The following is a 14752-nucleotide window of genomic DNA, read 5'->3' as shown; positions in this document are numbered from 1 at the left end:
TAACCGTATTCAGTTTTATTTACTCTATATACATATATTTTTGGATACATTTTTATTTTACTATTTTTTAAATTTAGTAGTTAAGGTCTTGTCTCTCGTGCTTTCGTGTAAAATATAATTATAAATATTTTATCTTCTCTCTTTTTTTTCTTTCGTATTATATCATATTTTTTTTCACTCTTAATAAATTAATTCGAGATATGGACTATTCTTTTTAAAGTTTTTAATCTTAAGTAATATATTATTGTAAACAATTAATAAATTTTAGTACGTAACATTTGCTTCAATTTATTTAAAATTTGATCTTAATAAATTCAAATCAATTTATTTGTACACCCTGTATATGCGCTTCTAGTTACTTTACTATTTGTTTTGTTGGTCACTCCGCAATTCGATCCATCCATCAAATCTGACATAACCTACTGATAGTTTGTTTTGGTTTTAACATCAGCAGTTTAATTATTATTTTGATTTAAGTGTTTTTTTTTATTAATTAAGTAACCATGGGGAAGCGCCAGCACCAGAAGGATAAAATGTAAGAGATTTATTTACCTAAAACTGTACATAAATTAATTATAATCATTTTAAGGTACATTACATACACTGAATGGACTACATTATATGGTGGAAAGAAACCAGGACATCAATCAACAACTGAAGAAGAGAATTTCAAACGTTTACCCTTTGACCATTGCTGTCTCTCTTTGCAACCATTTGAGCACCCATACTGTGATGAATCTGGAAACATCTTTGACCTACAACCTCTTCTCCCATTCATCAAGAAGTACAAACTTAACCCAGTCACTGGGAAAAGCATTGATTTAAAGGCTTTAGTTAAGTTGACTTTCTTTAAAAATGCTGAAGATGAAATCCATTGTCCAGTGCTTTTCAAGAATTTCACCAAGAATTCTCACATTGTCACAATTGCAACAACAGGAAATGTTTATTCCTATGAAGCTGTGGAGCAGTTGAACATCAAGACAAGAAATTGGAAGGATTTGATTTCAGACAAACCATTTGAGAGGAAGCATATTATAACCATACAGGATCCTCAAAATTTGGGAAAATTCAATATATCATCCTTTCATCATGTCAAAAATAGTCTAAGAATTGAAACTGAAGGTAATTTTAAATAATTCTTTTAACGCTTTTTATTGATGATATTTATAAACTTTAGAGGAGATTGCTGAGAGGAATGATTCAAATGCAAGGCTGAAATGCATTAATCCTGAAACTAAGTACACTTTGGAGGAATTGAAAAGAGATTACAAGGAGCCAATAAAACAAATTAAACCGATTGATGAAAAACCAGATAAATTCAATGCAGCCCATTATTCCACGGGTGCAGTGGCTGCCAGTTTCACTTCAACTGCTATGGTACCCGAGTGGAAACATCAGGCCGCAATTGTACATGAAGATCTAGTCAGATACGAACGGGTCAAGAAAAAAGGATACGTCAGGCTATTAACGAACTTGGGACCGCTAAATCTTGAATTGTATTGCGACACTATTCCTAAAACATGCGAAAATTTTATGAAGCATTGTCAGAACGGTTACTACAATGGTACTAAGTTCCACAGATCAATCAGGAATTTCATGGTAATTGAGTTACGCATAATATCTTTACATTACTAGCTAAAAATATTAATAGATTCAAGGTGGTGATCCTACAAATACTGGTAAAGGTGGAGAGTCTATATGGGGCGAAAAATTTGAAGATGAGATCAAGGAAAATTTGTCGCATACAGGACGCGGTGTTCTTTCCATGGCGAACTCTGGTAAAGACACGAACGGCTCGCAATTGTAAGGATCTTTGTGGGTTGTACTAAAGCTTTGTATTCAATGATACCTTTGCATTTCAGTTTCATAACGTACAGATCTTGTAAGCATTTGGATAAGAAGCACACTATCTTCGGTAAAGTGGTTGGTGGAATCGAAACCATGAACGAGATGGAGAAGATTGAAGTGGATAATAAGGATAGACCTATTGAGGACATTGTTCTGATTAGAGCTCAAGTTTTCGTTGACCCCTACGAGGAGGCGGATGAAATGGTTTAAATTATAATAAATAATATTTTTTAGAGACTAATTTCATTCTTTTTTCGCAGCTTGCTAAGGAAAGGGCAGAAGAAATAAACAAGCAGAGGGAGGAGGAGCAAAAGAAGAGACAGAAGATGAACGCGCAGAAAACATTGAAGGTATTCAAAAGCGGCGTTGGGAAGTATATTAATCCAAAATCCAGCACTTCGTGAGTTATAAGATTAATTTATATTAACGATAATAGTAAACAATATTTATATTTTAGGACTGAAAACCCGGACGTTCCAGCTAAGAAAAGCAAAGGTGGCAATTATAATTTTAACTTTGATAGTTGGTGAAGCAATAAAGACAAGCCAATATTCAACCAAAACTTTTATTCTTAAAAAAAACTGAAACACACTCACACAAAAAAAAGTAGTATAATTATTGCATTGAATAAATTTAGCACACATTCTTTCTATGAAATTCAAATGCGCATACAGCATTTTCTCCTTATCTTGTTATGTTTACATGTACTCATAGTTCTGCTTCACTTGTTTTGATAAGTAGCAAGAACACAGTATTCCCATCATCTGAAACGCATTAAGGAAAAAAATTAAATTCTGTTCTTGTAAGTTTGCGTGAAAGGACTTACTTGAATGAAAGCAAATATTAAGCCGATAGTTGCGATGGTCAAAGCGTGTCCGCTAATATAACCATCCAGATTATTAATGCAACCATTTTGGTGAAGGGTTTCTGTGGCATTATTGCATTGCGCCACAGACATCAATCCGTTTTGAATGTCGCAGCACGACATTGGCAAGGCATCATAGGCTTTGATCCAATCCTGATAATCTTGAACTCCGCAGCAATTCAACTGTGCAATAACAAAAAAATGAGAAGTTATTTTTTTTTGCAATTATTACAATTAAATTGGTTACATTTTTCTGCATGGTATCCCAAATAACAGCCACTTCATTATTATTAGACTTGTTGTACTTGGACAAGCTAGTGTGCATGGAGGTGTTCAAGAACTGTTCAGTTTGAGATCGAAGAACGTAGCCAGCAATTCCGGCGGCAAACTCCAAAACAAAGATGAGGATCAGCAAAGTTGAGAACTGCAATTATCAATAATATATATATGGCTTCAACAGATGGATTCTTTTATAGGTTATTACAGTGATTATCATGCAGTAGTTTTGCTTTACTGCGCCACAGCAGCCAAAGAATGCTATAATAAAGATGATGGCCCCAATGGCGATGAGGAGATTGGGGGCTGAGAAGTACTGTTGGTCCAGGAACGTTTCATAGTCGCTAAAGTACGCCTTCGTGGTTAGCCCAACAGACAGCAGGATGATTCCTGTGACCTGAAATAATGGTTATTTTCCAATATTAATAATTGTTGCGCAATATGCGTTGTTATCAAAATGGCCATAAAAGGATCAGGCTTGTTGTGCTTTTATCTACTAACCACAAAGAGCAGATTGAAGATGAACAGGAGGTACTTAATTGTTATGGCACTCCACGACATCGTGATATTTTAGAACGAGAACTGGTTCACTTTCGGAGATTATTCTTTCTACCTATTACCACTTTCACCAAAAATCGAGTTTGCCCTGAACTGCTGACGATTGCGAAGAAGCACCGAGCAAGAGAGAGAAAAAACGAAAGCGGCGGAGAAAAATTTGGATTAATCGAGACGTTGAATTCGTTAATCAAAAACGAAAGAGAAAAATGTGCACTTGCCAACTGCTGTCGTCGAGTGCAACAGACAAACAAAATTATACACCGCGATCTTCCTTGTCCAACTCACTGTTGACACGTATGTGTTATCTTCGTCACGTGTACTTGTTTGTTTATCATCGCAGAATTCTAGCGTTCCGTGAGTCACAAAGGATAATTATATAGGCGGTCTTACTTCCTCGCATAGAGCGTTGCCTATAACAGTTGCATCTGTTTCTATTTGCAATTGGAGAATCCCCATAAACCATGCCTATTATCTACGTGAAATAGATAATATAAATATCTTACAAGGTGCTGATGTTATTTCAACTAATCATTTCACGTCACTATTTACTATTTTGTTGTGTTTCGATTTCAATGATAAATATGTACGACCTTGAACTAAGATATTTCAGCGAGCTGTTATTAATTTTGGTACAAATTAAAGATGTAACAATCGTGCAAAAGACTTGGAACCGGATGCGATGACCCCTCTTTCCTGATTAAAAATCTTTCATATTTGTGTTTTGCTTTGTTTTTAAAGGTGCCAATCGCTTGTTGCATTTCTTGGTTAATTAAAATAATTGCGCTAATCTACCTTTTTCTAAACTAATTATCGCAATACACAATTTAAAATAATTGAATGAATCTGCGAATCACATGGAAGTTCACAGTTTTTCCATGACACATGCAATATTTTATACATGATGGATGGATTGAGGTTGAAATTGTAAGTTTTCCATACTGGAATATTTTAATTCCTTTGTGCGGATGTAATCAAATACGAATGTAGGTGAATGTGTTGCAGGCAATGGCCTTCTTCGCCTGGACGTTAGTTATCAGTTGGCGATAATGCAGATTAAAAGAGCTTGGTACACTTTCGAAAAGGATGTGTTGGCCAATAGCGCGATAAAAGCTAATCCGTTGCTACTCAGATCGTGGATGGTGAACGAGAGAATAAAGAATGGAATTTATCTTTTGTGTTAATAAATAAATAAATAAAGTCTGTGCATTGGCAGCTGAACCGCGGAGACCTTTAGGAAACAACAACGGCAATAATCTTGTTTACCAGGGAACATCATACTGGATCAAGACACAGGGCGATCAGAACGTGCCTCAAAATGAGCTACAAAACCAACAACTCGATCAGGTATCTGCTGTACGGAGTCAACCTGCTCTTCATGGTAACTACAATTTAAAAAAAAAATTGGAAAATTAAATAGTCTAATCGATTCTGAAACAACAACAGCTAACCGGTATAGTGATAACGTCCGTCGGTTTAACGCAAAAAATCCGCTACAAGAATTACTTGGAACTGATAGAAGACCAGTACGTTTTCGTACCGAATTATTTGATAGCTATCGGCATCTGTATCTTCCTCATTTCCATCATAGGATGGTGCGGCGCTGTCCACGAAAACTCCTTCCTGACGCTAATGGTGAGACTTTTAGTCAATGAAATGAAACGTTCTTATACATATATTGCAGTTTTCCACTTTTCTGTTGCTGGTGTTCTTCCTGGAAGTAAGCGCAGGATTCGGCGGTTATTTGCTCCGCACTACAACGCGTCCCACCTTGCTCAGATCCTTCAATTTACCGGATAACATGTACAACATGACTTGGCATCGATTGCAACGAGAAGTTTGTTTGCGATATGTCCACGAAATTTATCTAGTTTTAATTAATATATTTACTAGTTTCGTTGCTGCGGAATCGTCGGACCGTCCGATTGGACTAATGTGACAGGAGGAGGTGACTTCATAGAGCTTCCACCGTCGTGTTGCAAGGTACCAGGCAAAATCTGCACGCTTTACTCGAAAGACATCCACGAGAATGGTTGCTTCCAACCGTTCTTGGAATTCATCGAAGATAACTCCAGCACCATCGAATACGTGGGCTTCGTCCTATCTGCTCTACAGGTAATAAATACAATTCAATCTACCGTATTTCCCCAAATTGGCTTAGCACACTTTTAAAAGGTGCGTCTTATACTTGTAGAAATACGCGAATTCAAACTATGTATACTATATGTTTGCTATTCCTCCGCAGATCATCGGAATTGTTTTCGCCTGTCACCTATCCAGCGAGTTCCGGAAAGGTTATCAGACGATATTTTAATCATAAAGTGATATATTTAAAAATAAACAACCATATTATTATTGTCGTGTTTCGAAACTTGGGGAAGACATACGAGGCACCACCTGCAAATGTTGTCAACAAAAATAAAATTGTAAAAATATTATTAAACAGCAAGGTTCCTATATTACTTGCTTTAAATACTATAATCATTCTTTATTTATTTTGGGTTTAATACGTTGTAGAATTATTTGTTAGTATTTATATCATATTTTCCATAGATTCAACAGTGAACTTTTGTATATAAAGACATAAAATGTTTGATCATGGTCGTATGTATCATAATATCGTATACGAAGGTGATCTGTTCAAATAAAATGCATTTGTCGAGGTCGATAAGTACCAGTAGATGAAGAAATAGGAACGTAACGATTAAAAGAATCTTCGCTACAGATCATTGACAAGTACTACTTCAGTAAGAACATATTTATAAGCATTATTTGGAGTATATTTAATTAATTAATTAGGATTATAATTGATTCAACTATAAATAACATATTTATTTAAATAAGTTTATTCACTATCATAATTATTGTTATACACTATTTACGAATTTCATGACTTTTCCGTTGGCGGTCAACCTTCTCGACAATGGCGTGACAACAAGATTAAAGCGCTTCAAGCCTTTGGATCTTCAATTTAGCTCGTTAAGCGAAATGTTCGTTAAGCGAGCTTCCACTGTATTTGCAAGGGTTTTGAATAATTGGAATTATCAATATGTACTTATTTTAGTTTTGCATGTCTTTTATAATAATCGTTAAAATTGTTATATTTAATGTTGGTATTTCTGATTTTTTTAAATAATATATATTTATAACAAACTGTATGTTATGATTTATATTAAAATCTGACTCTTATATTGATAACAACTAATCCTGACTTACCTTTCATGTATATGCAATGTTTTATAAACAAATCTGACACAATTTCAATGGGTCTATATCGCAAGCCCGACAACCGAAAGACCGTCTATCGAAATCCCGACGTTCGAAATCCCGAGTGTATTATTATTATAATTTCTACAATAACATTTTTAAATTATTTTATTATATTTTAATAGCTACCACGGATACTGAAAAAAAAATACTTTTAAGAGCTAGGACGATGGCTCTTTTGCCCGATTATTAATTGTTGTTATTTATTTTTAATAATATTAATTATTATTGTTTTTTTTCGTTGATTTATTCATTATAAAACTTAACAATAAGAAATATTATATAATAAAATTAGTTTATGTTATTAACAATAAATAACAATTAATAATCTTATTAAGTTTTAGATTGTCGGGATTTCGATATAGTCGGGATTTTGATTGTCGGGATTTTGACATAGTCGGGATTTCGGTTGTCGGGCTTGCGATTGCCACCGATTTCAATGATTGGGCACGAAGCTGAAAGTAAGTTGGATTTAAACAATGCATAACTGGAAGTATCCCTGTATCACAAAATCACCGATGTAAAGGTGACTAGTTCGAATCTCAGACCAAATAAATACAATCCCTCGAGGGTCGTAATAATAATATTAAAATATCAGCTGTTCGATTCTGAACGTGTCACATTCAATTAAAATTGTATACAAAAAAATGAAATATAAGAAAAGACCGATTAAAAAATAATAACATTTATTTTACCATCAGTAGCCTAAAATATATACTTTTAAAAAAATACGATCTTATTTTTTTTTTGCTTTGTTATATACGCTGTTCGAAACGGGGAAAAGGGGGCACGTTTCACATTTGAAGCGACCGAAACATCGTTATTTTCACTATTTTTTTTTTGACACATAAACAACAGTTGACAAATCCAGTCGACAAATGGATCGAGATCAAGAGGAGCCTGGTTGTTGCCTGAAAGGCCTGTTCTGCGCGATCACGCGGATGTTTTGCAAGACGGACCATTTAATGGACGAAAATAAAGAGGTGAATGTCGCAACGAGCTAAATACACAATAACAGAAAGTATAACAAACATCAACAAAAAAATATTGTTTATAGGAAGAATAGGAGTTGCAGAGCACTAAGTTTGTGTTTGTGTTAAAAGTGTGTTTTTTGTGTGTTAAATTTTCACATATTATTAATTTTTTTTTTGACTAAATATTGCTTCAATTTTAATATTATCCTTAAATATGTTACAGTATTCATAAAATATCCTTCTTTGGTATATATATTTATAATATTTACAAGTAACAGAAAAAAAAGCTCCTTAAAAAAAGTCGGAAATAAACATCTTTTGATTGTCTTAAAAATTAATTACAAAATTCCTTGCGTGTTTTGTATTATTTTTTAACTCACGTTTCTTCGAATATATCAATCCTGAAATGAAAATGAACAACGAACGACGAACTAATGGCACACTAACATTTAACTTTATAAGGCTTAGGTTGGTTTTTCTTTTTTCTTCACATCTTCTTTTTCGTTTATAAATAGTTTTTTTTTAATAACAATAAATACGAACTTCCAATACGCAATAAATAAGTATTCCCTTTTTGTATGTTTTTTGTTTTATTATATGCTGCTGCTGCAATGATTTTCCCAAAGAAAGTAACTCGAAAGGAAGGAATTAATTGTAGCAGACTAGATAGTAGGGGGTAGAAATTTAGTTTTGGAAAGAGGTATAGGCTTAAATATAAATACAAAAGTAAACTTAATATAAGTTACAATTATGTACAAATAGTGAAAGAGAGGAGTGGGATAATAATTCAAGTTTTCACGTTTTTCTCGAACTTCTGTTGAAGCGAGGCCACGTTCGACTTGCCCAGTTTGGGTTTGCTAAGCTCGGAGCCTTTGAACGACTTCGAAGCGATTGGGGGTTTTACAGCGGGGATTGTCTTTGCGGTTTCTGTCTTTGCAGGAGGGGTTGTGACTTTGCTGGTCTTGGGGAGATTCGGCTTGGGTTGTATTTTTTTCACACTATTGTTGAGAACATCCGGCGTGCCCTTAGCGTTGTTGCCCTTGCCAGTCGCCGAGCAGCTCGTTACCAAATCTGGACTGTTCGACTTCATCGGTTTCAACTGGGCTTTTGGAGTGGCCGCCGCCCTCGTCGGTGACGGTTTTCTGGAGCGTAGATTGGGCGGCGTCGTCTGCCGGCTCACCACCTTCGCCTGCACTCCTTTGGTGGAAGGCTGCGTTTTACCAGCCGCAGGTGCCTTAGCCGACTCCGCCTTGAACGTGGTCAGGTTTGGTTTCGATTCAGTCTTCTTTTCTTGCGATTCCTGCGGCTTCTTCTGGGGCGGAGGCACGTTCACGGCAGATGGATGGATGTAGCCGCTGGAAGTGGAGCTCGCGCTCGACTTTCCGTTGTTCATGTTGCTGTACACGCTCTCCGGCGACTTGTAGATGGAGGCATTCTCGTAGGTGTCCGCTGCGGCTGCTGCTGCAGCAGCAGCTGCCGCCTCTTGCTCTGCCTTCTTCTTTCTGCCCAACGAAGATGTGGAGTAGATCGAATCGAAATTCCTATTCTGAATCTCGGAGACTATCTCACCAAGAAGGCCGAAGCTCTCGTTCGAGGTGGAACTGCTTGTCACCGGCTTGGATTCTGGCGAGGTGATCGGCGTTTCCTCGATGACGGCATAAATATTATCGTTAGAAACGGGCGAGATCGGTACGGCGTTCAGACAATCGTCGTATTGATTTTGCGACTTCTTCTCGACCTCCTGAGGACGCGGCGGTGGCGGACTTTTGGGTCGGACGGCATTTACGATGCTGACGGGTCTTTTCGTAGGGTCTCGCATGGAGCCAAAGGACTGTATCTTAGGTTTGTTCTCCGGCGATTTCATGCTTTGCGCCCGGGCCACCGTCACTTTATGCTCCGGTGGCGGTTCGACGGGCAGTGCTGTTATGGTTATATCGATTTGGGTCTGCGGTATTGGACCGGAAATCTCGACGGTCCTCAAAGCATCTTTATCGAACTTCTTACTCTTCCTCGGAAGAGAGTTTGTGTTGACCACCGTTGGCTTCTTATCGTGCGGTTTCAAAAACGACGTTATTCTGTTCAGACCTTTCGCTGGTTTCTTCTCATCCTCAATGGCTATGGATTCGGAGACCGGGCGTTTGTTCTCTTTATCTTTGATTTTGTTCTCTTTGTTCGGAGCCTCAGGGGCGTGACGCGAAGGGACTTTGGGCGCATTTCGGAGCGGACTGAGAAGCTCTTTGGCGGTACAAGTGGAATTCTGAAGAGTCGGCGATGAAATTATCGGTCTGGGATGGGATCCCGGATTGAGGGGCGGTAACGCCGGTGCGGTGGCATTTAAAGCACTCGAATTGGAACGAGATACAGTTTTGACTGTTGGCACCGGAGGCGCAGGTCGCACCGGTTCTTCCTTCTTCAGCGGCGTCAAGGTGAAGCCCTTGAAGTGGCCAAAGAATTCGCCCACTTCGTGTGCTTGATCCGAAGACAGCAAGGAGTGGTTATCTTCGGTGATCCTCTTCGGACTTTCCGGAGAGAATGGCGGACTTCTCGACTTTTGCGGTGATTTCGCCCTGTATAAAGCAAAAAGGCGTAAGAAGCGTTTTGTATATATATATAAAAATGTATAAAAAAAGCTGTTAATGGCTGTACTAGTTAGTGAGAAATAAAAATATGATTAGTAGTGATTAGTAGTAGCGAAAGCATGCAAATTAAGTGTTACAAGATTCGAACGCATTTTTGAGATTGCGCACGGATGGAGTGTCGTAGCAAATGGTTTCGGCAGTGGTCGAAGCGACCTCGGAGTTATCAGGAATGGGAACTTTGGTGACTAATTTAAGGTTCTTAATGTTTTTGATACTGAACCGCCTGGTGTTGTTAATCTGACTGATTCTAGGGCTGTTCTCAATCATAGCCGCGTTAGTCGTGGAAATGAGGTTCGTGTGGAGTATTTCAACATTCAATCTATTTTTAGGCGCATGCGATGGCGTTGTTACATCCTTAATATCACCTCCACCTCGAGCACCCTTGCGAGATACATCTACACGAAATATGGCAAACACTTTGGTTACGTACGTTAGAGGCGACTTCTTGCGGAATACAAAGATCTTATTCTTGTGGAAGTAAAAGAGCAGCGCTATGATGGCCATCGTCGGAATTATACCCAAGAATATGATGAACATCACAGCCACGAATATCTTGTGACCTAAAAACATGGAAGAAAACGTGAGGATTGCTTCGAAAAGGGGAGCAAACATTGCGACGTTTACCGCTTCGATCGGACGCTGGACCGCTGTCAGCTGATCCTCCGTCACCTGGATAGTCGCAGAAGGGAGGAGCGAATCCGTCGTGGCAGTGGCAGTGTCCCAAACTGTTGCAGACGCCGTTCCCATTGCAATCCTGAGGACAGTTTCCAATGGCTGTACGTAAGCTGGCCACTGGCATGCACTTCTGATTTACGCACATCTACAACAATAAAAGAACACAAATATATTTATATAACAGATTAACATATTTGAATATGATAACATTTAAGTGAACTGGACGAGGATAATACCTTTCCGTCGCCGCAACTTGCGCCGTCCGGTGACAATCCTGGGTCAACCTGGTTTAATCCTAGATCAACAATCGCCGTGCGACAGGGGATTATGTGGCCTTTCAGGTTGATGAAAGTATGCGACAAAATCGCCACCGATTCCATACCGAATTCCAGACGCTCATTAAGATGCTTGCAGTGTAACATTCCACATAGAACGTTCCTAGAACAGCAACAAAAATAAATAAAAACACTATTCGCAACAAACATTATATTAATGATAGTATGTAGCAGAGTTTCTCAACCCAAAACCTCACAACTGTCACGTTGTGTCAAAGCAATGAACTGGTACTTTTCAGCTAATCAAAAATAATCATTATAAACAATTAAGTTGCAATATAAGTAGAAATATGTTTACGTTGAGAAACTCTATTGGTATCATCACTAAGTAATATTAACGTTACATAATTTGTATTTTTTGATTGGCTATCGATCATTACAGTATTAAGTAGTTTTAATAAGTTTTGTTTTAATAATGCAAATGTATTCATCTTTAAGGAAATTAGTAACTTGACTTAACATTCGCAAGCTGCGAGACATCACTTAGTGATTAGTGTATTACTGTAATAAGAAAACTACCATTTGACGTGTTAACTTGATACGAACGTGAAAATAAAAACTTACTCATCCTGGCATTTAACGAAGGACTGATTGAGCTTGTTGTATCCGCAATTGCCGTGTCTGGTGCCTTTCGTGTTCATCTTGTAGCATTGGTCATCGCTCGATTTACCGGTGCTACCCCAAAGAAGTTTACATTGATCGGATCGCGTGCGACAGAAGCCGTTGTAGCAATACGCCTGAACGTAGCAAAAAAAACAACAATCCATTAATTAGGTACAGGTAGAAAAAAAACTTGAATTCAAGATCCTACCTTCCCGCCGTCGCACAGCTCCGTGTCCATCTTATAAATATCATCGGGGCAATATTCTGACTGTCCAGTGCAATACTCTGGTAAATCGCACTCGTAATCTGCCGATCTGCACATCGTTCCTGCGTTCTTCGGTTTACAAGTCTTGATGGAAATTAAAGAATTATTTTTTTGGCAATTCCAATTTAAAATATTGCGGATCATACCTGCAGGTCGCAGCATTCACCGGTGGCGCAGCTGGCGTTCTTGTGCAGCATGCATGTGGTTGCATTGCAGCAGGTGTTGTCGCAGTGCTCAGGTAGTCCGCAATCGCACTGTTCCCCAGGTTCTACGAAACCGTTGCCGCAGACCGGGCTATCGAAGAGCGATATGGGTTTGTTCCTCAAACAATAATCCATACCGTGCTCGAAGGCGAAAGCCAGATGCTCCAAGCTGCAGGAGGACCAATGGGTAGGAGGCGTTGTCGAGCTGCTGGGTGCCATTATGCATCGCTCCTCGGGACACGAGCATGCGTTTGTGTCATGTTCCATGCCTAGAAGAAATAAATTCAGGAATTAATTATTTCGCATTTGTAATTTTAATTTAATTAATTAAGGAGAGGCGGGTTGCTCTCGTCGTCACCCCTGGTTGTGGGGTAGACACACACACACATCGGGTATTATTAGTATTGGGTCGGGCCCTTCCCTTGCCCTTTTTTTCTTGCTGCTGATTTAGTAATGAAGTAGGTGGTACCCAAAATTCACGAATACCCTTTTTTGTTGCCATGATTTATAATGTGTAAATACATTAGTAAAACCAGTAAATTTAGATAAATTGATTTAAATTAGGGTGGAAAAACCTATTGTCAATAACCCTTTAACAGTTCATTATTTTTTATATATAAATCTCTAATATTATTATAATACAACAAATGAGACTCACTGCGATCAACCTATTGAAAATGTGACTGTTATGAATGTATTAAATTTTGGAGTTTTGCACACTAGCATTGAATATGAAAACAAATTATTCAAAACTCGAAAATAATAGAAATAGATACAAACAAAAGATTCCAATAAAAAAAAACGGAGAATTTATTGAAATACAATTTGATTTAATATAATTTATAATGATTATATATCAAAATGGAGTGAAATAATACAATTTAAACTAATCAAATTTAGATTTTAAATATTGTACTTTACTTCAATATATATAATTTTGAATACAGATATTTTCTTCTTGATTTTCGCATTTTACTATTGATTACTAATTTGAATTTTATACAATTCTTAATGAATTTATACAAAATTGGCTAATGTCTATTTATATCTAAAATACAAAATTCACACACATCTAAACTTTGAAAAATGTAGTGTTTGAAATCGGACTAATTAGCATAAACATAAACTGTACAGAAATAGTATGGAGAGAAAAAAAAAACGATTATTTATATATGAAACATAATTTTGTGTAATATTTTTTTCGAAAATTAAATACTATGCTAGGTATTTCTATATAACATAAATTAATACAAATCATTTCTTCCTATTTTGCTAATTTAACTATTTTTGTACATTAAAATTTACTTTTTTCACTGTATATAATTTTATACATGTATTGTATGAAATAAATGGTAGTCATTAGAAATTACTGCAATTAATTGTGGTAAGTAATAAGCTCACATTTAGTAGCAACAATATAACAATTCGCAAACTAATTTACAGTACGATAATTTGAAACAGATTAGATATAAATGTGGGATAAGTAAACATAAGAATTATATTTGTATGCAATATTGCCACTGCAATCAAATATTTCTTAAGAAATATTTCATATAATCTGTTTAAATTATTTATTTAGATACTAAATTTAACGAGTTTAATCCTTTCCAAAATTTTCGAATTTTTACTCGTATAGTGAAATACTCGTACAGTGAAACATATTCAAAAATATACATAATATGTGTACACAAGTTTTAAAAATGATGTGGGACAATCCGGGACTTCTCTTCTCATCGTCACTCGTTATGCGAAACGTTGCTCGTTAAGCGAGTCATTTTTCTCACAATACAATACCTCGTTAAGAGGTTCCACTGTAAATGCAATCAAACAAAGAATTTAAAGTTTTAATATACTTTATTTGTTCTTTATACTTTTAATAACATGAACTTCTTCATAATAATTACTAAATACAAACATTCATATTCACTTGTATATCTCCGAATCGAGTGTTTCTTTATAATCAAATAAAATGCCAAATATGAACAGTACAACTAAAGTCTTTCTTTCGTTAAGAAACAAGTACATTCATAATTTATGACTGATACTTTTTAATGAATGATCTTCAAGGAATACTGCATATAACTGACTCATATTTGTGTGTCACAACTATCGCCTTCAAATGATTTGCTCAAACATTAAGAGTTCTTTATTTACGGTGCATGAATGTATCATCAATTGGCAATTGATAATTTAAATGTAGGACAGGAAATGCAAATACGCACTTGAAGAACAAGTGCAATTAGAATA

General features: G+C 36.6%; 4 protein-coding genes across 7 annotated transcripts in view; 2 read left to right on the top strand and 2 right to left on the bottom strand.

Moving 5' to 3' along the window:
• The first annotated feature begins 385 nt into the window (after positions 1-385).
• LOC108565078 (peptidyl-prolyl cis-trans isomerase-like 2) lies at positions 386-2398 on the top strand. The gene is made up of 7 exons (XM_017924356.1): positions 386-535; positions 590-1122; positions 1178-1599; positions 1652-1803; positions 1863-2052; positions 2109-2248; positions 2306-2398. The coding sequence occupies exons 1-7, from the start codon at positions 504-506 to the stop codon at positions 2376-2378; spliced, it is 1542 nt and encodes a 513-aa protein (XP_017779845.1). The 5' UTR covers positions 386-503; the 3' UTR covers positions 2379-2398.
• A 49-nt stretch (positions 2399-2447) lies between these two features.
• LOC108565079 (CD63 antigen-like) lies at positions 2448-3888 on the bottom strand. The gene is made up of 5 exons (XM_017924357.1): positions 3491-3888; positions 3198-3386; positions 2961-3137; positions 2675-2896; positions 2448-2612 (listed from the first exon to the last, which is right to left on the bottom strand). Exons 1-5 carry the CDS (start codon positions 3548-3550, stop codon positions 2547-2549), a joined length of 714 nt encoding a protein of 237 aa, XP_017779846.1. The 5' UTR covers positions 3551-3888; the 3' UTR covers positions 2448-2546.
• A 153-nt stretch (positions 3889-4041) lies between these two features.
• LOC108565080 (CD63 antigen-like) lies at positions 4042-6333 on the top strand. Of its 3 annotated transcripts, none has more exons than XM_017924358.1 (6): positions 4042-4471; positions 4550-4925; positions 4991-5179; positions 5229-5381; positions 5438-5659; positions 5790-6333. In XM_017924358.1, exons 2-6 carry the CDS (start codon positions 4863-4865, stop codon positions 5856-5858), a joined length of 696 nt encoding a protein of 231 aa, XP_017779847.1. In that variant the 5' UTR covers positions 4042-4471; positions 4550-4862; the 3' UTR covers positions 5859-6333. The 3 variants fall into 3 exon arrangements, with proteins under 3 accessions (XP_017779847.1, XP_017779848.1, XP_017779849.1); XM_017924359.1 differs by having other exon boundaries at positions 4535-4925; XM_017924360.1 differs by lacking the exon at positions 4042-4471 and having other exon boundaries at positions 4531-4925.
• Positions 6334-8328: 1995 nt separating this feature from the next.
• Positions 8329-14752, bottom strand: part of LOC108565076 (disintegrin and metalloproteinase domain-containing protein 9) — a 61514-nt gene continuing 55090 nt past the window's right edge. For both annotated transcript variants that reach the window (XM_017924353.1, XM_017924354.1), the window contains 7 exons: positions 12449-12774; positions 12246-12386; positions 11999-12171; positions 11336-11537; positions 11049-11244; positions 10855-10984; positions 8329-10352 (listed from right to left, as the gene is read on the bottom strand). In XM_017924353.1, coding sequence (XP_017779842.1) covers positions 8573-10352; positions 10855-10984; positions 11049-11244; positions 11336-11537; positions 11999-12171; positions 12246-12386; positions 12449-12774 — 2948 coding nt within the window. In that variant the 3' untranslated portion in view covers positions 8329-8572. The remainder of the gene's footprint in view (positions 10353-10854; positions 10985-11048; positions 11245-11335; positions 11538-11998; positions 12172-12245; positions 12387-12448; positions 12775-14752) is intronic.

The sequence above is a fragment of the Nicrophorus vespilloides genome, unplaced genomic scaffold (genome assembly GCF_001412225.1).
Source record: "Nicrophorus vespilloides isolate i.1.1-1 unplaced genomic scaffold, Nicve_v1.0, whole genome shotgun sequence".
In the NCBI taxonomy this organism is placed as follows: Eukaryota; Metazoa; Arthropoda; class Insecta; order Coleoptera; family Silphidae; genus Nicrophorus; species Nicrophorus vespilloides.
Note: the sequence above shows the minus strand (reverse complement) of the source record. Positions and strands in the feature narration are given on the sequence as shown.